This window comes from Hydra viridissima, unplaced genomic scaffold (assembly GCF_058129835.1).
Source record: "Hydra viridissima isolate aposymbiotic clone 2 unplaced genomic scaffold, HvirCarnegie_v1 scaffold_15, whole genome shotgun sequence".
NCBI lineage: Eukaryota > Metazoa > Cnidaria > Hydrozoa > Anthoathecata > Hydridae > Hydra > Hydra viridissima.
This window is the reverse complement of record NW_028324314.1, coordinates 7,922,587-7,945,325: the sequence shown is the minus strand read 5'-3', so window position 1 is coordinate 7,945,325 and position 22,739 is coordinate 7,922,587. Positions and strand designations below refer to the sequence as shown.

The 22,739-nt window shown below is 31.0% G+C and overlaps 5 protein-coding genes and 1 long non-coding RNA gene across 7 annotated transcripts; all 6 read right to left on the bottom strand.

Moving 5' to 3' along the window:
• Positions 1–373: 373 nt before the first annotated feature.
• On the bottom strand, positions 374–3,482 carry LOC149878473 (uncharacterized). The gene is made up of 4 exons (XM_090073413.1): positions 3,151–3,482; positions 2,789–2,892; positions 1,108–1,252; positions 374–774 (listed from the first exon to the last, which is right to left on the bottom strand). The coding sequence occupies exons 1-3, from the start codon at positions 3,393–3,395 to the stop codon at positions 1,110–1,112; spliced, it is 492 nt and encodes a 163-aa protein (XP_089929539.1). The 5' UTR covers positions 3,396–3,482; the 3' UTR covers positions 374–774; positions 1,108–1,109.
• Positions 1,718–2,726, bottom strand: LOC149878474 (uncharacterized). The gene has a single exon (XM_090073411.1). It carries the CDS (start codon positions 2,395–2,397, stop codon positions 1,744–1,746), a length of 654 nt encoding a protein of 217 aa, XP_089929537.1. The 5' UTR covers positions 2,398–2,726; the 3' UTR covers positions 1,718–1,743.
• A 2,873-nt stretch (positions 3,483–6,355) lies between the features above and the next one.
• On the bottom strand, positions 6,356–11,870 carry LOC145192887 (contactin-associated protein-like 2). Its single transcript, XM_080070212.2, has 3 exons — positions 10,996–11,870; positions 8,352–9,850; positions 6,356–8,228 (listed from the first exon to the last, which is right to left on the bottom strand). Exons 1-3 carry the CDS (start codon positions 11,247–11,249, stop codon positions 6,673–6,675), a joined length of 3,309 nt encoding a protein of 1,102 aa, XP_079926338.2. The 5' UTR covers positions 11,250–11,870; the 3' UTR covers positions 6,356–6,672.
• Positions 11,871–13,711: 1,841 nt separating this feature from the next.
• On the bottom strand, positions 13,712–14,171 carry LOC149878472 (uncharacterized). 2 transcript variants are annotated; one of them, XR_016447688.1, is made up of 2 exons: positions 14,046–14,171; positions 13,712–13,916 (listed from the first exon to the last, which is right to left on the bottom strand). It is a non-coding gene; the product is annotated as an uncharacterized LOC149878472 (long non-coding RNA). The 2 variants fall into 2 exon arrangements; XR_016447689.1 differs by having other exon boundaries at positions 14,050–14,171.
• Positions 14,172–14,809: 638 nt separating this feature from the next.
• LOC149878471 (uncharacterized) lies at positions 14,810–17,809 on the bottom strand. Its single transcript, XM_090072872.1, has 2 exons — positions 15,538–17,809; positions 14,810–15,358 (listed from the first exon to the last, which is right to left on the bottom strand). Exons 1-2 carry the CDS (start codon positions 16,583–16,585, stop codon positions 15,156–15,158), a joined length of 1,251 nt encoding a protein of 416 aa, XP_089928998.1. The 5' UTR covers positions 16,586–17,809; the 3' UTR covers positions 14,810–15,155.
• Positions 15,537–22,239, bottom strand: LOC145192740 (uncharacterized). The gene is made up of 2 exons (XM_090072871.1): positions 18,410–22,239; positions 15,537–17,869 (listed from the first exon to the last, which is right to left on the bottom strand). The coding sequence occupies exons 1-2, from the start codon at positions 21,852–21,854 to the stop codon at positions 17,154–17,156; spliced, it is 4,161 nt and encodes a 1,386-aa protein (XP_089928997.1). The 5' UTR covers positions 21,855–22,239; the 3' UTR covers positions 15,537–17,153.
• Between the last annotated feature and the right edge of the window lie 500 nt (positions 22,240–22,739).

The window sequence follows — 22,739 nt, the reverse complement described above, 5'->3', positions numbered from 1 at the left end:
AATTTTATGTGTTCTTGTTTTTATATATAGGAGAAAAACTTGTGAATTAATAATATTTTTTTATATTATAAACTATATAAAGTATTTATTTTTTGTTTTGAAATAAACATAAATTCACTATTTTTTAAAATAATTATAACAATATGATTTTCCAAAGAAAAAACAAGATAATGAACCACATGGCTCATTATCTTGTTTTTTCTTTCAACCAAATTTGATTATCAATGACACAATTTTAGAAAATATTAAATTTAGTGCAGCTATTAGTAATAATAATAGCAATAATACATTTTTAATATATTTTGTTAAAGTTTCTTACAATAATGTAAATAAAAAGTAATAATTATAACTATAAATAATTAACTTTAATAAATATTTTATTGGTATAAATTGCAACAAAACTAATAGTTGAATATTTTGATGTAGATTGCTAAAATTATGGCATCGATAAATTCTAGTTCCTTTTCGGAGATTAAAGGAGTTCCATTGCTACCATTAGGGATTGGGGGATAGTTATAGATGGTTGTTACTTCTAAATTGTTGTTTGATGTTTGTATTATTGGAGTTGTTCCAATGGAAACCAGCTGTTTAGTAGACACTGTAGTCTCATGACCACTAGGAAATCTCACATAAACCTAATAAGGATTTGATTTGATGAGCTGAACCTCATTTACTGAATCTTCATATTTGCTTTGCATCACACACAACTTTGTAAATAATGATTTTAACACCATATCCTAGAAACTTGGGCACATGTGCAAAGACTAACAATATCTAAGTAGGAAAAAAAAAATTACAAATAATTCTACATTCAAAACCAACAACAGTAAGCACCAAAATAGAATTTGCAATTAACTCTTTTTTTACCAACTATATATGGCCACTTTACAGTATTTTTTAATTGCACATGCTTGACTTTAAAATGCATAATATTTATTATATTTCGATCAAAGATAATGTTATATTTAGATTGAATTGATAGCCTTAAAATAAAATTGACACACACACATATATATTTGTAAAAAATAAGAGAATATACATTCTATTTTTTTAATATAAACAAGATAAAATTTTTTTTAAGTAAACCAATGAAAGATATTTGCTTACATTTATGTAGATTGCAAAATCTGTTTGAAATGCCAAAGTCTTGTACATAAACATTTTAGATCAATGCTGGCATACCATAATGGTTTGTCAGTACTAATCTTAAATATTATAAAATTTTGTGGCAACCAAATGTTGTTATCAATATCTAAAATAAGTGAAATTTTTTAATTTAATGTTTATAGTTCCACAATTGTGTGGCTTAGATAATACTACATTAAATGATTTCTTAAGGAATGGAAAATTTAAACTAAATATTTACAATTAGAAATTTTTAGAGTTCAAACTATCTTTGACTACATAAAGAGTTTATTTTCAAAATGTGGTATGAGCAACTTTGTTTTAATGTACCACTTTAAATATTGTTTACTTTACAAAGTAATTTTTATGCGATTTGCAATTCATTATTTTTTTAAAAATTTATAATAATTAATTTTTTTTTAAAGTTGTTTGTATTTAAAGTTACTTTTTATTATTATCTATTTGTTACTTTTTGCTTATACCACATCTTGAAAATAAACTCTTCACTTGTAGATGAGGATTTTATATAAGGGTTTTCCTTTTAAGCTATAATGAAACTTTATTGAAAAATGTTATATAAAAAACGAAAAAGTATTGCTATTATTAACTATTCTCTATTTATCTAATGCAAAATAAACATAGATGTAAATCATGTGTAGGCTTATCTCCTAAGCACACATCATGAAAATATCTGACACATTTGGTGCATTTCAACCATTTTGTTTTTAATGCCTTCCCTAAATTCTTATCAGGATGACACTTTTTGCAAAAACAACATTTCCTTTTTACTGTTTCTTTAGTTAATCCTAATGCTGTTTGGCCAGAACCCCTACGTCTGCCTCTTTTAGCAACTTTAAGCGGTGGTTTAATAAGTTTTAACCTTTGGACATCTAAAGGTTTGTTTATCTGTTCTTGTTGAGACATACTTTCAGTCATAAAATTAATATGATTATCCTCAAATCCAGTGACTTCATCTTTTACACGATCATCAATGAATGGATTTTCATTATTTTTGTCAAAGAATTCTTTATCTTGATATTCATTCATAATTGTATTTTTATTAGAAGATTTCATAGGATCATTGTTTACTGAACTACCGGAACTACAAGGACCTACTACGAAGCTTTCAGATGAGATATAGGTTGTCTTACTACCTGATACTTGTTGATCTTCAATGAAAGTTTCAAATCTTTTGCCATAACTAACCATCTCTTCAAATTTATCTAATTGCTTTAGATAATAGTGGAATGTTTCTGTACCTAGTTCCACCATTTTGTTTACTAGCTTATCAGAGCAAAAAAGCAATTTTGGACATAAAGATCTTGATCTGAAAAGTCAAATATTTTATTTGATCAGGTTATATGATACTAAAAATTACTTTTTTCATAAGTCGTTTAAATATGTAACTTTAGGGTTTAAAAAAAAGCTTTTCACTGCATACTTTTTTGTCTTTCATTGCACAGCATTATTGTAGGATTTTATTTATTCATCCTATTTAAACAATTTAAATTTTAAAAAACCTTAAATTAAAGTTTTTTGTAAATTAAACTATACACAATGAAAAGCAGAACTTTAAAGACAGATTTACAAAATTAAATATATAAAAAATAGTAAATTATTATTCATGTACAATAAAACAAATTTTAAAGATAAATATTTTTACCAATAACATGATTGTGTGTTTCTATCATTTGTTTAACAATTATCTTTGTTCTATCATTTGTTAAAGCAGCATAAATTTTTGCTGGACAGTTATTTTTGGATGATCTAAAATGACAACAACAGAAAAAATTTATTCAAAAACGCTCAAATGCTCTTGAATCTTCTAATTAATTCTTCTAATAATTATAGAATCTTCTAATAATTCCATGACCAAATAAAATTCAATGACATTTCCATGAATTCTATGACCAGTGGCCACCTTGTTTTTACAAGAACATTGTAAAGTATTTGTTCATTGAAATATATTTACAATATACGTAAGTTACAGTTAAGACTGCAAGCATTTATATAAGTGAAATATACCCTGAATTTCTTTTCCCTATTCCTTTGCTTGAATTGAATCCGCCATGTGTGCAAATTAAATTATAGTACACGTATTTAAACATTTCAGGATAAGGTCTTTGGTCGAGCTTGGTCTTAGTATTAGCTGTTACCGTTAGCTTGCAACCATGTTTAACCATGGGTTGGAATGTTTCATTACAGTGTATTTCAACTGCTCGAAAAAATTCATCCCAGGATAAGAAAGTATCATGAACTTTTAGCGACATTATTTTGAACAAAAAAATTATCGCAAAATGAAAGCAAATCAAATCAAAATTGTTCAAAACATCAACAAGATTTAGCGCATGCGTACAAAGTATTGCGCTCCGAGTAGCATATGGCTGCATAGAGCGCATTGCGCTCTAAGTAGCAACGGCCAATTACATTTGCGATTATAAATACAAATTAGATTTAAATTACAAAAACAAACTTTTATAGTTTGACGTATTGGGATTTAGTGCAACTGTTTTAATCACTGGAAAAATATTATACAGTATTTATTTGCAAGATTAATTGGAAGAAAAGTTTATCAAAAACAATCGGTAAAATTTCCAAAGACTAAATTTTTATGAATTGAAGGAAGTATAGTTGTATGTGGAGTGCTCTCTGAACAATATACCATTTTGTTACCAAGGTGACCAATTCGGCTATCACCAACCGTATTAATGAGGGAAAGACCTGCAATCTTGCTTGAAGAAGATATCGATTTAACAACAAAAAGTGATTGTACAATACAGAGAGTCAAGTTTAGAAAAAAAATTGTAAGGATCACCTAAGATAAAGATAGATGAACGAACACGTACACGCGATGGTAAAACCACAACAAGTAAAGAAAAAGAGAAGCAACATGAAACTGCCAGGTGTCCGGAAGCTTGACTCTTATTAAAGACAATGTGAAAGACAAGGCACTTCTCAATACTGGATAAGTATGAAACAAAGTTAAACGGAAGGACGGAGTTTCATGTGGCATTAAAATTCGACTAGGAAGTGGTTATATTATTGAACGACCAATTCAATTAGTGTTTAGCCTGGAAATGGATGGTGAGGCACAATAGAAATTGAATTGGGTGAGAACTTGATAACCCAATCAAAAGGGGATACCTTGAAAAGAACAACGAGACGGGCGAAATTGGATGCAATACAGAAGATCAATTACATCATGGAAACGAGATTGAAGGAAGTTGATTAAAGCCAAAATCTCAGCTTTAATCGGGGGAGTATGTCGTGAGTAACTTCTTCCAAGCTACTAGAAAGCAATTATTTAGGGTATTTATAATAATAGCTGTTTACTTTATGTTATGTTAGCTTTGGGCGGGTTATGGGGAATTACGCATTATAATTGCAATCTATTTTAGGGTACTAATGAATATGTTGTGGTTGTGAATTAAATATAAAAAAGAGTTGATGTTGTAAACAGTTTATTCTCACATGGTAACACAATAATAACAAGTTCGTAAAAACGGTGAATTCATTAATGTTTCTGGGAAACCTATAATAATTCCCCACATCTGTAACACAAACGCTTGCCATACAAGCACCAACAATGTCATCTTTTGAAGTCTGAAAAGTTCGTCATTATGCTTTTTTTTACTTTTTTTATTTCTTGCTTATGATATCTGAAAGTAAACAAAGACTTTGGTAGAATATGATAACGTACATGAAGAAACTATAAACATTTGAAAATTTTGCTTATTTTGTCCAACTCTTGTGTGTTTGTGTGCGTGTGTTTGTTTTCAACGTATTCAGCCTTAATCAAAATTTTATATACTTTAATATAAAAAATTTTAAAATAAAAATTGAATATTTGAATTATTTTTAAATTATATTAAACCATTCCCAATTTTGTTTAGGTATCAAATGTGGTGGTATTCTGCCACCGGCAGCATTTACAGCAACTATATGTGTAATAGTTTTACGTTGGCCAGATGTCAATTGATTTAGCATAATTAGTATTCTTTGCTGCATTTGCTGCGTTTTTATCCAACTAAAGACCAGACCCATCTATGTTCCAAATTGACGATGATTTAATGAATTATCTGCTCTTTTGCAAAACATTTTTAACTGATTAGCCCTGATGTCAAACAGTAGATATTCTTTCTGGATTCCTCAAGACCATGTTTTTACTATGCAGCTTGCAAGACCATGTCTTTACTATGCAGCTTGCAAGACCATGTCTTTACTATGCAGCTTGCAAGAACATCACCATTCCTATGAAGGAGTAAAGTGCGTGAATTTTTTTGTGGACTTTTTACTAAGTTGTGCATCTATTGTGTTATTTGCTTTTTTTCAAAACCAGATCTTTTTTTGGTATAATTCCCTAAATTGGTTTATAAGTTGTCTGTTAGTTGTGGGCAAGGTCAAATCTTTATCCAAGGGGGCAAGGTTAAATCTTTATGCGCAAGGTTATATCTTTATGGGCAAGGTTAAATCTTTATCCTATTTAATTACCTCATGGTAAATTTCCGAATAAGAATGTGAAACATCCATACAAAAATGCTTGCGCTTCGCTTTGTCTAAATGTTCATTTTCTTTATTGTTCCTATTCAACTCACTTTTTATAAGTAAAAAGAAAAACTAGAAATATTTAGTTAATGATATAATAATGTAATCCTATTCATAAAAATTAGCAAACGAATACAAATGATTATAAATAAATATTCAAGTAATAATCACGTTATTTTAAGCGTGAGGTTTATTTGGTCAAACGAGTTCATAATGGTTTTAGGTGTTTATTTGGTCAAACGAGTTCATAATGGTTTTAGGTGTTTAGTAAGCTTGTATATTTTACGAAGTCACGTAATATAGTCTAACAAATACTGTTTCAAAGTTGAAAATGATTGCCAAACATGCGGCAAAGGACTTGTGGAAAAGCCAAATATGCTGAAAAATTATAAAACATGCTGTAAATGTTGTGGCTTTTTCTTCGAGAAATTGTTAAGCAATTTTTACCGACAGCAATAAAGATTTCTAAGCAATTTCAAAACTTTAAATCCATTTATACCAGAAAAAAATGACTAAAAATAGATTCAGTAAAACACAAAAATCATAACAAGTACTTATTGACGTCTGAAAGACTCTTTTTAATGATAGATGCAAGTTGAAAAACGCGTTCTCAGATAAGAAGAATACTTGGCCTATTAAGAATCCGGCCATTAAAAGGTCAGTTTGCCAATTAAATTGAATTCGCTTTGACCAGCGTTTTAAATCTTAGGTAACAACAACTATTTACAAAGTGGTATAAAAATACGAGGTTTAAACTTCAAAATAAATATAAAACTTTTTTTAAAAAAGATAAATTTGGAGCCCTGCATGTTGAAAGGTTTTAGTTTTTGTTTTTTTTTTGTACTCTTACTATTTCATAATTTCTTCATTTAGCAAAGTTATTTTAAAGATTTATTTTAGCTACGAACGTATTTATTTTTAGTTTACGTAAGCGTAAAGTAAATGTAATCTCTTCTAAATCTTTCGGTTTTTGCAGATTTTTTGCTGCGTGTGTTTTTTTTTTTAATATCCCTCATCAACTGAAGTTGCTTTCTCGATTACTTTTCGTTTAAGTAACTTGATTTGTTCATCGGCTTCTCTCTCGCGTTCATCTCTTGAGTTTATCTCGTCAAATAAAGGTCTTGTTTCCGAGGAAGGTGAGGAACCTTGATCTCCATCGTTGTTATCATAAAATCCATCTGAATTACGAGGATTGTCGTAGAAATAATGTAGCGTGTCATGCTCACTATCAGATGTCTCTTCGCACCTCTCTTGAATTGTAGGATGTGTATACGCCTTATAAGGCTCCGATGCAACCGAAACACGTTTTACTGGAATTAGTCTAGTTATTGAAGCGTTTTTAAGGTGACATCTGTTCGAAGCATTCTTAATCATTGTTAAATGGCTTCCGTATTCGAGTGGAAGACCACATCTTACAATCGGCTTAAGGTTGTGGAAACCACCTATTGGCAGCGGCATTACAGGAACGAAGTTTTTCATCGAATCAGCATATATAGTTGGAGGGATGTGATAATATTTGTCAGAATTTTTCTGAGACTTTTCGTGGTTTTCAATTTTTTTAAAGCAGGAGTTGACGGTATTTTTTTCAAACTTGTTGCTTCCTCGAGGAGACTCATGCTCTGATTCTTTAAGAGAGCTTTTAATTGAATTGGTGCTTGATTTTTGACTGTATTCCGATGCGCTACTATCAATTATAGAATCTGCCTCACCGTCTGTTGCCGTTGTGCTAAACGCTGTATCAGAAGAGCCGAAGATTTTTTCGCACTTTGACTTGGATAAAGTTTCATCAAAGTTTGTCGCCTGCACATTATCATTTGCATATTGCAGACTGCTGATTGATCCCATAACTGTTGGCGCAGAAGCAGTATGACTTCCCCAGGTTTTAATTCTTTTAAAACTGCGTTTCACTCTTACATCCTCCACTGTGCGACAACGCATGTCAATTGTATTTTCTTCGTCATCAGTTAAGCCATAAGATGGAGCTGGCGTGCTTGTAGGAAAAGTAGTTGACAAATGGTGAATATCCCAATCAGATTGATTTTCGGTCACCGTAGAATATCTTTTATAATCCTCAATTTCTATTTTAGGTTTATTCACGTGATTTCCATATACACACTTGACTAACAAATCTCCGACATGTTGCCGAAATAGAATTAACACTAGCACAACTAATAATAGACAGAGCAAAATTCCGACACATACAATGGTTATAAGCCACGGTTTTGAAAAGAGAGTATCGATGTTCTCACTTACAACTTGGGAAGTAACAATAGTTACGTTTCGAAAGCTTCTTTTGTCGTAAATCATGGAAGTGTTAATAATTTTTGGTTGATCAACTTTAATGTTTGAAGCCACTGTCGTCAAAAAGACTTCAGATGGAATTTCTTTTATACCCGAACATTTTAAGTGTCCTACACTAAAGTAAGATTTAATGTTCATTGATTTTCCAATACTGAATTGAACTTCGGTGACCGGCAAGAGTGATTTCTGAGTTAAATATCCTTCATCAAGACGCCATGTGGCGTCACCAACGTCACAGTTACAATCATAGGTAGAACCTTAGTAAAAAAAGAAAAAGAAAGAAAACTTAGTAAATTGAAAGTAGTATTTTGTTTGATGTAATTTCAATAAGTTTTACGTTTCCTAAAGTAAGTGATAATTAAGTTTATAACGTTCTTTACCATCAATTCCTCTTGCACACGATTGATCCATCCCGCAGCTACATGTTTGTCTATCAGGAGTTGATCCACCCCAAAAATGCTGCCGTACACTATCTCTGGACAACCATCGTGCTCCTTTGTAATCGTCGTATCGCTTCCTTCCGACTCCATCTAATAACTTTGATTGGAAACAATCAAATCTAATGTATTGCTTGCATGAAATGCTCATTTCCATCAAATCCACAATGGCAACTGTATCCACAGAATACTTGATAGAGTGTATATAAATCGGTTGTGTCTGCCCAACTATTTCACCCCTATCTACTTGCGTGTCGTTTTTTACATTATGTTCTATTATAGTTTCCCCTGACTGCATATCACAATATGCTTGAAAAACTCTTTCGTTATTAGCACATAGCTTAAAATAGCCACTCGCGTAAAAGCCTGATGCTTTTAATTCGAAACAGGTTCGTTTGTAAACGCACGTTTCACAATTTTTTCCTGAATAGTCAGTGTTAGTACAATTACAGGTATACTTCTGCAAAGATTGAGAGCACTTTCCTTTATGAAGACATGGATTAGGGAAGCACAAATCGTTAATGTTGCAGCCTTTGGTGACCTCATGTTTTATTATTATTTTACTAGATTCGAAAAAAACAGTTTCACTTTCAACCTCAATCGTTCTGTAACAAGCAATTAAAGTTGGAAACTCTTGTGTACTGCCTCCAATTGTTATCTCTCCCATGAAATTTCCTATACCATCACTGCTTCCCAATCGAAAATCACTTTTAAATTGATGAGTTTCCGGAACATGGTCCACTTGAAGTTTAATAATTTCTTCATTCCGTTGCACAAGAACCCTAATCATGTGCCAGTTGCCGTCATCAATTTTTATCTCTGATTTTATATTAATAGCTGTGTGAGCGGACAAGCCGATAAAGGAAATGATAAAGTTAATTTTTCCGTTTACAAGTATGAGCTCGATTGCACCGTTCGTGCATTTGTGCGTTCCAATGTGCCCGTTTGGTTCAAATGTTCGGAGTTCTACAGCAAAGTTTAGTTCGTTCACATTGAGGATGTTTCTTCGTAACAACAAGAGAGAATTTTTTGAATGAAATCCAAAGATATCAAATTTACGATCAGGACATGTAAAAGAAAGTTGACCAAAAGTTTTGAAATTTGTGAATTTTTCAATTGCACCGTAAAGTAGATCAATGCTATTAAATCTCACATTTGACAAACAGCCTATAAAGTTACTTTTTTCTTTTGTGTTTAAGCAACGTGCATTGTGTTCTTGAATCAAATCCAGACCTCCAATATAAAGATCATCCAGATTAAGTTGTTCGAAGTCCAAGTGTGAAACATGAGATTGAGTTTTATCGTCTACCGTAAAATAAACATGGGTACCATTTTCTCGTAAAATAACAACATCATGCCAAAGGTTGTCGTTACATTGTTTTGGGTGAATTATTTGATGAGCGCCAGATTCTTCTAAGGTTGAACCGAAGTTTCCAGTGTAGCTGAATAGAAAAGAACCTATTCTTTATAAAACCTTACAATAAAACAAACCTAACCTACTTAAAAGTTAATAAAGTTTCTTTAATTCATTTAACTTAATTTAAATAAACCACATCAACTCGATCATCTAGCTAACCCCATCAACGTGATGTTATTGTTACAAATTCATGGGAGTTTTCGTTTTTCATTTCGAGTCTTTGGTGGATATATTTTATCCATCTAAAAAAATTGAGTTTATTGAGTTAAAGGACCACATATCCAGCAGCTGGCCCATTTTTATTTTTTAGGTACAATTTGGTGTAAATCGATATAAATCACTGCAATTCCCATTGGTTGTTAAAACATAAAAAATCCTGATGAACTTTTATTTTTCTTTTAACAATTGATCGAAAACAGTCGCTTTCTTTTCCACGGGAGCGCGTTTAAACAATTGATCGATTCACTAAAACAGTCGTTTTCTTTTCCACGGGAGCGCGTTTCACTGAGAAGATTCGCTGACATATGTTCTCATGCAAATATTAGGTTTTCCAATTTATTGTTTAGCAGGTTTTCTAATACATGCTGGGCAGGTTTTCGTATTTTTAAGGAAAATGATGCTAAAACTCTGCAATTTTAAAAATTTTTTTCCCTTTTCTTGTTCTTTATAAAAATTAAAACTTTAAAATTTAAAAAAAAAATCATTTTTAAACTTCCTTTTTTTTAAATATTTAAGTTTTAAAACTTTTGAAAACTTTAATTTTTTTTTAATCCGAAAATTCACAACACAATCACAATAGTTATCCTTAACTTAAAAAATACACGTTAAAGTGTAATTATTTAATGGCGATTGCAATACTGGATAACGCATCAATTGCAATTAAAATGTCTCCGTTGATAAGCCACAAATGCAGTTGGAACCAGTTAAAAATAGCGGTAATTTTTCACAACTAGAAAAAATTTCCTCTTACTCGCGTGTCAAAATCCCACACGTTTTTACGCGTTTTCAATAAAAAGCTGTTTGTAATGCTAAAACTTGGATCAAACAGTTGTTGATATCTATATCTTAGCTGTATGATGCTACCTGCTCAATCTCTCGTTTTACAACGCTTTTATATTTACAACAAACTTTTTAAATACGAGAAAAGTACTTCAGTAACTTAATACTTACACCAGCTTTCCTCGCTGCAGCTCCAAGAGCAGGAAGTCGCCTTGTTCTCCGCAGCTGTAAATGAGTACACCGAAGGCTTCCGTCGTCTTAAAACGTAAGGTGACTTTATCTTTTCGCGTTTCTTGTTTATTTGCGATTTTGTACGCAATGTAATCTTTACCACCAAAATTTGCAGTAGTTTCATCAGCATTTACCCAAACTATTTCCTCAAGTATCAGATAAAAAATACAAGTAACCCATAATAAATTCTGCATCTTGGTCCCTTTCAGGACAATTGCTTAATCTCTAATCTTTGCTATAACAAACTTTTAATAGAAAGGATTCTCCAAATTACGTCACTGGTATGTATTAACAATGTTCTTTTTTATCTTTCAGGTTCAAGAAAAAATAAACGGTGCAGAACGCTGACGTTGACTTTTTTTTCCTGATGCCTATATTTATCTCACTTCCTTCAAAACGATAGAACGTTCTTTGGTGTTTTTCCAAACACCTCGTGGATTTAAAATGGCAGGTGATATTGATGAACTTTTTTGAAAAGCTCGGAGAACTTAAAAAAATTCGATCAAGAGATTGAATAGAAAAACAGCGACACAGTTGTTTAAAAATTGGTTCATTTAAAATGTTAGGGTTGATTAAATATGCATAAAATGATATAATGCGTTACTCTATAACAAAAGGACGCTTTTATGAAAAATTTTAAACTTAATTTGCAAGTTTTAACTCTGCTCATTCTCTCACTCCACTCTCTCTCTATCGATATTTAAAATACATAAAAGATTTTGATGAGTTTAAAAAATGACCTAAAGTTATTTATAGAAAAAAAGCTTTCATGAAAAAGAAACGTGTTATTTTATATATACAAGTTGTTTAAGAGCACTGATCGCAAGATATTCAGGTGAATTGTTACAAGCACCAGCTTAAAATCACTACGCATATATTTATGAAAAAAAAAAAAAAAATAGAATAGTAATCAGGTAAATTAATTGCGTAAACCATAAAACTCTTTTTTTCTGTGTGTTTACTTTAAAATGCGCTTGCTTTAAAAAAGGCTTAAATTAATGAAAGAGAGGTTGATTTTTTTCTACTTCGATGTTTATTTTTTATATTCAGATAAATTTTAGAAGTAAACATCTTTTTCAAAGGAAGCCTAGAACCTAGCTTTATCTATACACTTTTGTTCTGAGCTTAAATGATTGTTTTAAATGAAACTTTAAAAGACTCCAGGTTTGCAGCCTTTTATAAAAATTAATTAAATAGTAAAGAATTGTAATATACCAGATTTGTAATAAATATATGTAATATACCTGATTCATAACAAATGATAAAAAGTCTTAAAATTAAAAATCTGAAGATTAGCATCATAACTTTACTCCTATTGCAAAAGAATAAGAAGCTGCTAAAAGCTATTAATCCTTTCGCTGCACAAAACGAATATACTTTTCGCTGCGCAATACATATGTTCGTGAGATAAATTCATCATACGCTCATACCGACTATTTTCGCATCTTGATTTTAAATAGTTTCTTGCTTAACACGACTATTTTTGCCAGATAATCAATAGTTTGAAAGGATATCAGCGTGTTCGTATTTGATTTTGCGTTTGTCGTTTGGTTTTTAAATCTAAGATTGTACTATAAACTAATATTTGAAAAAAACTTGTATTAATTTTTTTTTTTTTTTAACATTATAAACATCGTCATAATTTATGATTCTTATTTTTAAAAAGTAATTTTTAACTGTTTTACAGGAAAAAACTCGCTGTATCAAACTTTATCTAACTCGCTGTATCGAACTTCGTCAAATAAAAATAAACTCGCACCACTAAAATATGTGCGCATTGCGAGCACAAAATCTTTAAATGTGTTGCGCAGCAAAAGAGTAAATGTTTATACTCTTGAGTTAAGGATATATCTTGAATTTTCATAATAATGCTCGAAGAATAAAACAAAGTTTAAAGTTTCACATATATATACTTTTACTAAAGTTTTGCTATATATAGTTTTCACTTTATTTAGTACTTAAAGGTTTAGAGATGGTCATTTTTTCCTATAAAAACATGGATAAATTTTAATAAGAGGACATAAAAACTGTTTCAATAGAAGTTAATGCTAAGTTCTTTTTTTTTTTTTTTTTTAAGCTGAAGCCATTTACAGTTATATTGATTTGTAGTTCTCGAAGTTTTACAGTTAGATGCAGCATAGAGACGCACTTCTGCTGCGTAAAACTCGTTTTTGAAATTTTTGATGGTTTACTATGCTAGTTTGCTAGTTTACTACTGCTAGTTTACTATTGCTAGTTTACTGTCAGTACGACTGAACACGCAGCAATTTTTTTTTTTTTTTAATTTATTTTAATTATTTGAAATTGATAAGATATTCAACATTTACGGTTTAATTTTTAAAAATTGAAATATCAAAACAAAAAAACATTTTTAAGTGTGAGCTCAAAAAAAATGTTTTGTAAAAAAAACAAACAATAAAAAACAAAAAAAAAACGGAAGCTTTGCGATAACAACTGACGCGGAAGAGGGCTATAGCCAACCCACAAAACTTGTCAATACAAAACTTAAAGAAAAATTGATCCTAGAGATATTGAATTTGACGCCAGAGAGCTTAGCTAAAGTTTTCCTTTAAAAATATCGCGCTACATAAAACACTTCGTACGACTTAAGATCCATTTTCTCGTTTTGTTGATTTTTGATTAAAACACCAGAATGTTTTCTCTTGATAAAAATTTTCCTTAATACTTTGAATAAATCTTTTTACAACTTTTTCATCACAACGAAATAATTCCCGTAGATTGAAAATGGTTTTGTGACGTCTGTTGTAATTTAATCATAAAACCTTGATTTTCTTTTCAGTTGAGTTGAGATCTTTTTGTTTGCTTCACCGCTTCGCTCATTTTCTTAACTAACGGTTTTTCTATAAACAAAAATAAAAAATTAATAGACTTCCTCTTAAGAAGCATTTGTCAACATTGTGACGTAAGATGTGCGGCTAACGTTTCCTAAGGCAAAAAAAAAAGTTAAGCAATTTTCAAAAAAAGCACACATGCCAAAACGATACCACGGTTTCTTGTCTGCCATCATCTTTTATTCTTATATTTCAATTTTCCAGATGATATGTTTTAACAAAGGCATAAATAATTTAGAATTTAAATAATGAATTTAACATTTGAATTATGAATTTAAACATTTATAAAAAAGATATTGTTTCTTATTATTTCTTACTGTTTCCTAAAGTTTTGCTTTAATTTTCATTAGGTTTTTTTTTTTTTTTTTTTAAATTAATTTCTAAGTTGCTATTAATTTTATTATTTTTCTAAATAATTTTAATAACCAGAATATCTTACAAATTTTAAGATTCTTTCAGTGTTTCATTTAAGTTTTTTAATAAAGTATCATGGTGCCTGTTTACCCAAAACCGTAGTACAAATTGGTAACCTCATATTTTGAATCATATCTACTAATATATTTTCTAAAAATGTGTAAAAAGGAAGCCTAATTTTAGTATTTAAAAAAACGTCACATTTTCTTTAAATTTTCCTCTGTTATTAGGTTTATTACAAAAATAAAAACTTCGAAAAAGTACTTAATAACAAAAATAAAAAAGGGCCCAGTTACACCATTTTTCGGTTACCCCCATCTTACCATCTTACGGTTACACCATCTTACGGTATTATCTTTTATCTAGAAAAATTAACTTTTCACTATTTTCTAGAATCACATTTTTTAGAAGGATAATCTAGAAAAAAAACAACAGTAAACAGTTTGTTGATAAATTCAAAGGTTTTCTACTGAGAAAAAAATGAATAGTTTTTCTCAGAACACGATAGTTTTTCTCAGAACACGATAGTTTATCTGATGAAGATAAAGATGTACCTTAGGATCAAAATTAAATTTGTTGACAAGTTTTTGACGTGTTAAAAAATTTCTCAAAAAATCTAATAAGTAGGAATGAGTTCAGTACTCTAAATATGAAATAAATATGAAAGAATTACAAAAGGGTTGCGCTGGGAAGCGATCATATATTAGAGACCTGAGACCTACTTTTCTCAACAAATTTTGGTTTTTAGTTTATTGTTAACGTATTTCACTTCGCATTAAATTCGTCGTCTGTTTGGTAGGTGCAAGCTACCTTGACGGCTTGAATTTTTTGTATTTAGGATTGGTCGATTTTTAGGATTGGTCGATAGGAAGGTCTTGGTGGTTTCACCTCAGCTTTTTTATTGTGAATGTGTCGAGTCTTTTTTAAGATCGGTAAAGGTGGTCGAGGTGGTTTACAATTATGAAGATCTTTACATCCCTCTAAATTTTTGGAAAGAGTTTCGTAATTCTTTTCAAGTTCTTCATTTCTGGTTTTTCCTAAAAAGAAAAAATTCTCACGAATTTTACAATTACAATTACTGTAGTATTGTTACTATCACTATTATTGTTATTATTAATGTTATTATTATTTCTTCAAAAAACTTCGATTAAAAAAAACAGTTTCAAAGCAACAGAAAAACAAAATTTTTCATTGTTTTTAACTTAAAAATTCTCACCAAAAAGTTTTTGTGCATGAGTTTCATTGATTTTGTTTAATGAGTTTTCATCGCAGGTCTCGTTAGTTAAAATATTGCTTAATTCGATCGGCATCGGTTGCCGTTCTTTTAGAAAAACTTTACGTTCAGGGAAACCTAAGCTTGTTTTAACAGCATCCCATCGCTTTTGCACTTCTGTTTTAGGCTCAGCAGGAGCTAGACCATTATTAGAAAACGTCCCATTGTCTTTTTTAAACACTTTATTTAAAATGTCTGGAGGAGCTTGATTTTCATTCAAGTCAGGAACAATATCAATTTTCTTACAAAAATTTAAGGATGAACTTTTCTCGTCATTAGTATCGCATGTAACTTTTGCAGAATTTTTTACCGTTTCATTTTCTTGACCCTCTGCCTTCAGTTGAGTTCCATTAATGAGTTTTCTCCAATGTTTTTTAGATAAATGAACAGTTTGATTGGAGCTTTTTAGAGCAGTTTGATTGGATCTTTTCATCTCTTCGTCGTTATGTTCTATTGCCGTCAACTGTGTACCCTTACTAAGTTTTCTCCAACGTTTATAAGATAAATAGTCTGTCGGATCAGGTTTTTTCCTTTCTTCATCCCTATTTTTTTTTGTCGTCACATATGTACCACGGATGAGTTTCTTCCAATGTTTAAGAGACATATAAATCTTTTGATCGGATTTAAAACGTGTCGAATCTTTTAGTGCTTCGAATGCATTTTCTTCTACGGTCGATTGCATTCGGTCAACAAGCTCCATTCGGTTTTTATAAACCTTTTGATTTAGTTTTGGTGAGTTTTTCAGCAGTTTGTTTCTACATTTTTCTTCAGTCAATTGCACACCATCAATAAGTTTCGCCCAACTCTCATAAGATGAATAATGGTTCTTTCTGTCATCATTCTTTTCTTCGTTATGGTCAGAACTCTTATCTAATTTCCTCTTTCCTTTAAAGAGTTGCCTCCAAAATATACAAAGTGAATAGTTGGATAATCGAGCCCTAATATAACTGCAGTTAATGCATCGTGGCTCTGGGCGTAATTGACCATTCATTCATGTGAACACCTTAAGTTTCTTCCAGATTCAGACTATAGCCCTCCAAGTAAGTAATTTCTTTAGGTGACAGATTGAAAAAACTTTTTTTTCAACTTTTAATGATTTTTTCTTTCGGTTTCCTCCATTTTTTGCTTCATTAACCAAACTTTATTAACCTGGAAAACCTTTTAAACGTAGTTTGGTTTACAATTGAATGGCTCTCAGTTTATTCAAATTTGTATTACTCAAAGTACGAGAATTGTTTTACTTCTTTTTGTTTTGATTGACAGCAAGTTTATATCTTATTTCCAAGGAGCAACATTTTGAACAGTTTTTTCTGGACATTTTCGTCGAAAACCCTGTCTTCTCTTTTAAAAGCCAAGTTTTATATTTTTTTATAATTTTTTTATGAAAGCTCAATTAAATTATTAACAATTAAAACCGCAGCAAAAACTGAAGCAGTTTAAATTTTTCATGAAAACATTTTTTATGAGTTTTTTGCATAAGAAAATGTGTATTCAAATTTTTTTAAAATTGTACACTGGAAATACTCCGGTTGTTTATCAGATGTTGAAAAAATGGCGGTTCAATTTTTGCGCTCAACTCTTGCGATTACTTTATCACCTCTTTTTGTCAGCAAACCTGGAGTTAAATGCCAGCGAAGGAGACTAATCGTTTTACAAGCTAAGTCTCTTTCTTTTTTCTTCATTGTGGCAAATGACCCATATATATTGATTACTTGGTGCTGTTTAGTAAATTGATCACCATGTATGCTGACAAACATGTTGAAATCGTTATCAATTCGAGGGCAAGAATAAATAGTGAACGTTCCGTCACTATTTGAGGTAACGTGTGCTGATAGTATACTATTATCTGGGGATGTAAACTTAACCTGCAACTCTTGGTACACATTATTTGAATCTTTTACTTTCATCTTAAGTATTCTGCCATCTTTATCGTGGATAATATTCTCAGCTGCTTCTTCTTTAAACTTGCTTTTTAAGTTTGTGCGAGAGATCTTTTGCTTAAACGATTTAAAAACACTACTACTTCTAGATTTAATAGAGCTTGTACTAGCCGAAGGTGATTTGAGCGCCGTTTCCATGTTTTTTTGCTCAGCTAACTTTGTACCTTCATTAAGGTCAACGCTAGGTAATAACTTATCTCGAATTATTTTTCCCTCAATCAGCTTTTCCCAATATAAGAAAGCTTGTGTATCGTCAGCCGTAAAATTTTTATGTGGTGTAGGAAAAGGTTTTTTTTGCGTGCTTTCATCTTGAACAGTGGGTTCTTTTGATTTTTCTAAAATTAAAGATATTTTCTGTAGAAAACCTCTTTTAAAATGAACTCAAGTTTTTTGAAAAAATGTAAAATTCGATAAAAAATATGATGGAAAACATGATGAAAAACGACAAATGTGCGCATCTGTCGTTTTTTTTTTTCGACAGATCATCACCAATCATTAGATCTTCCATAATATTTTCGTTTACATCTTCGTTTACACCTAAATAAAAACTTTCTACAAAAATGTAAACCCCTTCTTAAATTTTTTAAAACTTTTTTTTATTTTTTTTATTTCATCTTGTTTCACTTCTTAAATGTTAAGCTAGAACTTCTAAAATTCATCTTGTTCATTATTACTTTTAAAATTATTCTTTTTACTTTATGCAAAAACCTCTAATGTCACTGATTTTCAAAGAAGTAACATGTAGTTTAAAAAAAAGAAAAAATCTTTAAAAAAGGCTCGATAAAGTTTGCTTTAAATTTTAGGCCTAAAAATTCAAATTCAAAATGTCATAATTTGCCTTATCAAACAGATTTATTTCTTTTCAACTGCGTTACCTTTTCCGTTTGTATTGCTTTTTGGTGTACCTTGATTCATTAAGTCTGACCAATTTTTCATGGCATCTTTTTCTTTACTTTCAGACAGAGAGTTTCTAGTTGCGTTGTTGCTATTCAAAAAACGTTTCCAATTTTTAAAAGCTTCTTTGTCAGCCAAGAGAGATGTGGCATTAGCTTTCTCTATCAAGTTAATCCAGTTTTCAAAGGCAACATTGTCATTAAAAGAGTCGTTGGTTAAATTTGGCGCGCTTGAAGAGATTTTACATGTACCTACGGCCGAGTTCTTAGGTTTAGCACTTACAGGTATGCCTGACGGTCCATTATAATTTTTTTTGATAACCACTAAGTTATCGCTGCTTTTAGAGCGATTTAAAAGGTTTCCGTTGGATTGCTTTTTGACACTTTCAGGCGTGTGATTTTTCAGACGAGGTATTTTTGACTTACTTTTAGGCGGTTTTGCGCAAGTTTTGATTGGAGTGCTTTCAACATACTGCTGATCGGTTTTTATGAGGTTGTCCCAATTGCAAAGAGCAGTCAAATTTTTAGAGACCATCAATTCTTCGTTAACGTTTGCCATGCTGTTTGATTTAATTGAGTTAATTGAATTTAATTGTGTTAAACTTCCGTCGTGTTCGTTTTTTTGTTTGCCTTTTATCGAAGAATTCCAATTGCTCCAAGCGTTTGAGTTTTTAGAGTCCTTTAAATCGTCGCAAATGAGATCACTTTTTGCGTTCAAAGTTTTACCAACGACTAGTTTTCTCCAATTACTTAAATCTGAATTTAAGCTACTCGCTGATTGGTTCAATGAAATATTGAAAGATTTTTCGTCTCTTTCGCCATCAACTTTTTCAAAGTCTATTTTGTTCAGTGAAGAACTAATTTCTTCCTTTTTTGATGAATTATTATCACACAACCATTTCCAGTTTTTTAATGCATTAATTTGTGTTAGTTTTTTTTCCTCTTTTTTGTATAAAGATTTTAAAGTCTCAATTTCTGATTTTTTGTCAGACGACATCATTTTATTTGATTGAAAACCCTCATAAGTTTCCTTTAGGCTTGAATTTTTAATAGCAGTTTTTGAAGTGCTGCAGTCTTTGGGTGTGCCATACTTCTCAATTAAAAGGACGTCTCTTAACCTTGCTTTAACAAGAAGCCAATTTGCAGATGCTCTCACTTTACCTGCAATAATTTTATTACTGGCCGCTTTGTTTTTTGTGTTTATCAATTTTTTTCTGTAATCATCCAAAGTCAAGTTTTGTGTTATTTCATACTGCTTTTTATTTTCGAAAGTTACCTTTGAAATCAAGATCTTCCAGTTTGCCCGGGCACGTATTGTTGTAGCTCTATAGTGCCGGATCTTTAGCAAAAATCTATTTTCACGTCGTCGATTGGATTTTACAAATATGTTTCTGGAGTTAAATGGTATTAAACCTTTCATTCTTCCATAATCAATAATATCATAAATTTTCGATTGAACGAGAAGCCAGTTAGAGAAAGCACGTTCGCGCTTAGCTTGGTTTTCTAATGAATGAGGAGCTAATAACATTTTAACATTTTCAATGCTTTTAACTTCGCATTTTGTGTTATGCTCTTGAAGTTTAAATTTTGCTGACTGATTTTCTGTTTTTTTTGATAAGTCTATTAATTTACTTTGAACTCCATTGGAAAGTGTTCCGTGGCATATGCTGAAACTGTCATTTGTTTGAGCATTCATTTTACCTAAGTCAGCTATGTCTTTAAGGCGAAACTGCAAGATTCTCCAGTGGGCTCTAGCTCGCAGTTTTCGAGCATTTGAGAAATTTTCAACTCGACCATCTTGACTACTCCCTACAGAAGAAGAGACTGTTTCATCAAAATCACTTACAATTATGGATTTATTTTCGTTTGTGCGGAGATTTTTAACCTGATTTCTACTGAGTAAATCATTTAATGTATCTTTTTTATGTTTATCACAAAAATGAAATATTTCACCATGTTTATCAATAGCTGCTAATACTTCTTTTTCGTTCGATTTAAACAACAAAGTATCTTGTTCCAACTCAAAAGAATACACTGGTTTATCAAGCTTTGTTAAAGTTTTATCGATTGTCGTTTTCATTTGGAGCATTTCAACGTTATTTTCGTGGTGTTCAAGTTGCTGCAGCAATCGACTCGCTGCTTCATACTGTTCTAATTCAATAAGGATAACATCTCGATGCTCGTTTAACGATTTTGCTTTTACTCTGTACGCTTGAACAACATTTTGGTACAGAATTTTCTCTCTTTCTTTGATGTTTTTCATCATTCTTTTTACGCTCTCTCCTACTTCTTGTCTGACAATCCTCACTTGGTCTTTCAGAAGTTTTTTGACCCGCTTAACATCCATTAAAGAGAGTTGTAAACTCGGTGAACGACTTTTTAACGAATAAAGTTTTCTTTGTAAAATTTCTCTGTACCGTTTTGCAGCCTCAGTAATTGGAATGCAGTTATGGTTGTCACCGCGATGATGCTTTAACGCACATTCTCTGCATACAGATTGTTGGCACTGTAAACAGTGCAGTAATAGCTGCTCCTTTTCATGCTCAGAACAAAAATATCTTTTTTTAACGGCGCTAGATATATCTGTATCAGATGTGATTCGCTTGACAGGGTGTTCTTTTGTACTTTTTACCACACGATGCCTTTCTTTGCATTCGTGGCACAACAAATCTGAGCATCGTTCGCAAAAATATCGAGCTTCTTCATCAAGATCACACACAGAGCATAATCTATTGTCGCCTTCATCGCTTTCAATTGTTCTTAAAATTATGAAGTTTGGGCAAAAGAGTTCTTCGTCGGAACCCATTAATGATATATCTGTGGAGCAAACAGGGCATGCAAATTTCTTCCCGTCACTTGTTTCTACAAATACTGTCACACAATCCTTACAAAAAGTGTGAGCACATGGCAACAGTATTGGACAGACAAAGGGTTTTGAACATAAAGGGCAACAAGGATCCACGCTTTTAAGCTTCTTTTTCTTCTCTCTTCTTTTGTGACATTCAGTGTTCATTTCTTTTGGTAAATGAGAAAAATTTGAACGCTTTACATTTGATTCGTTTTCTTCAATGCGTCGAAGACATCTTGGCGGTTTGTTAAAACGTCGCTTGTTTAAAATCTGTTTTTCCGAAGTTTCAGTAGTGATTGTTTCAAGTTGGGAGTCGTTATTCATTGAAGCAGGACTTGATATTACAACCATTCGACCAGAAGCTGTGTATAATCCTCTGATGCAGCTACGGCAGCTGCAGACGACTTTCTTGTATTTTCTAGAATAATCTTCAGTTTTTGTATCGCTCGTACATTCGCTCTCTGATATTTCTTTCAAAATTCTATACTTAGCTGCACTCACGTGGTGTTTGCTCGATTTTTCTTTTTTGGTTTTCTCTCGTGCCATTTTTTTAAACCTTATTAAATTGCATCTAAACATATGAAAGGTCAAATTTATTTTTAACAGATTATAAAAAAATAGTTGCACGTGTTTGTTTGGTATTAAAATTTCAACTTAAAAAACAAAATTTTCAAGTTTCTTTTTAAAACATTTTCTGCAACATTTTTTTGTTTTTTTTTAAAAGTTAAAAATTAAAAAAAAAATTGGAAAAATTTATTTAAAATCATGAGGTTAACTAAAGTGTTTAGCATTTTATTTATCTTCCATAAAATAACATCCTCTTAACAATCTGTTTGCCTCAGAGTAACAACTAATTTTATATCGTCCAGTGAACGGGTTGTGATTTTGTTTGATGCTTCATTGGTTAATTTATCTTATTCGAATACACGCTTTAAGATTTAAACAAATCATCCTCAACTGAAGTTTGTTGGTGAGAAATAATTTCTTATCAAAGTGTTTTTTTAAAAACGTGATTCGATCTCTTGCAAAATATAGACTAATATTTAATTGGGTAAAAATTTTTGGTCGCAGTGATAAGCACCAGTTACACCTTTTTTTTGATAAAAATAAAAACCTTTTTATTTTTTTATTGTTGTTATTATTTTTTTATTAAAAGTTCATTCCTTTGAAAGTAAAAATAAAAATTAACAAAAAAAAAAAAAAAAAAGTTGAGGACAGGTTTTCTGTTTTAGTTGTCCAACATGGACAAACAGATCTTGTAGCTTCTACTTTTTCCTACTTCTCGCTGATTTATTCTAAAATTAAATCTTGGTGTTAGATGACACCTACCCTTTTAACTCTGATTAGACCCACCCTTTTAACTCTGGTTTTAATAATCGATTTTATATATATATATATATATATATATATATATATATTTATATATATATATATATTAGACATGTCCAAAAAACAACTTTTTTT

What these genes read in the sequence shown, in the direction of transcription:
- LOC149878474 (XM_090073411.1), bottom strand. Translation starts at nt 2,397, where the DNA reads ATGGTGGAACTAGGTACAGAAACATTCCACTATTATCTAAAGCAATTA.
- LOC149878473 (XM_090073413.1), bottom strand. Translation starts at nt 3,395, where the DNA reads ATGTCGCTAAAAGTTCATGATACTTTCTTATCCTGGGATGAATTTTTT. An exon ending in ATAGGGAAAAGAAATTCAGG is followed by an intron (nt 2,893 to 3,150) that starts GTATATTTCACT and finishes TTGTCATTTTAG; the next exon opens with ATCATCCAAAAATAACTGTC. An exon ending in AACACACAATCATGTTATTG is followed by an intron (nt 1,253 to 2,788) that starts GTAAAAATATTT and finishes CACTTATTTTAG; the next exon opens with ATATTGATAACAACATTTGG.
- LOC145192887 (XM_080070212.2), bottom strand. Translation starts at nt 11,249, where the DNA reads ATGCAGAATTTATTATGGGTTACTTGTATTTTTTATCTGATACTTGAG. An exon ending in CTGCAGCGAGGAAAGCTGGT is followed by an intron (nt 9,851 to 10,995) that starts GTAAGTATTAAG and finishes TTTTCTATTCAG; the next exon opens with CTACACTGGAAACTTCGGTT. An exon ending in GTGTGCAAGAGGAATTGATG is followed by an intron (nt 8,229 to 8,351) that starts GTAAAGAACGTT and finishes TTTTTTACTAAG; the next exon opens with GTTCTACCTATGATTGTAAC.
- LOC149878471 (XM_090072872.1), bottom strand. Translation starts at nt 16,585, where the DNA reads ATGAATGGTCAATTACGCCCAGAGCCACGATGCATTAACTGCAGTTAT. An exon ending in TCATGCACAAAAACTTTTTG is followed by an intron (nt 15,359 to 15,537) that starts GTGAGAATTTTT and finishes TTTTCTTTTTAG; the next exon opens with GAAAAACCAGAAATGAAGAA.
- LOC145192740 (XM_090072871.1), bottom strand. Translation starts at nt 21,854, where the DNA reads ATGTTTAGATGCAATTTAATAAGGTTTAAAAAAATGGCACGAGAGAAA. An exon ending in AAGCAATACAAACGGAAAAG is followed by an intron (nt 17,870 to 18,409) that starts GTAACGCAGTTG and finishes CTTTAATTTTAG; the next exon opens with AAAAATCAAAAGAACCCACT.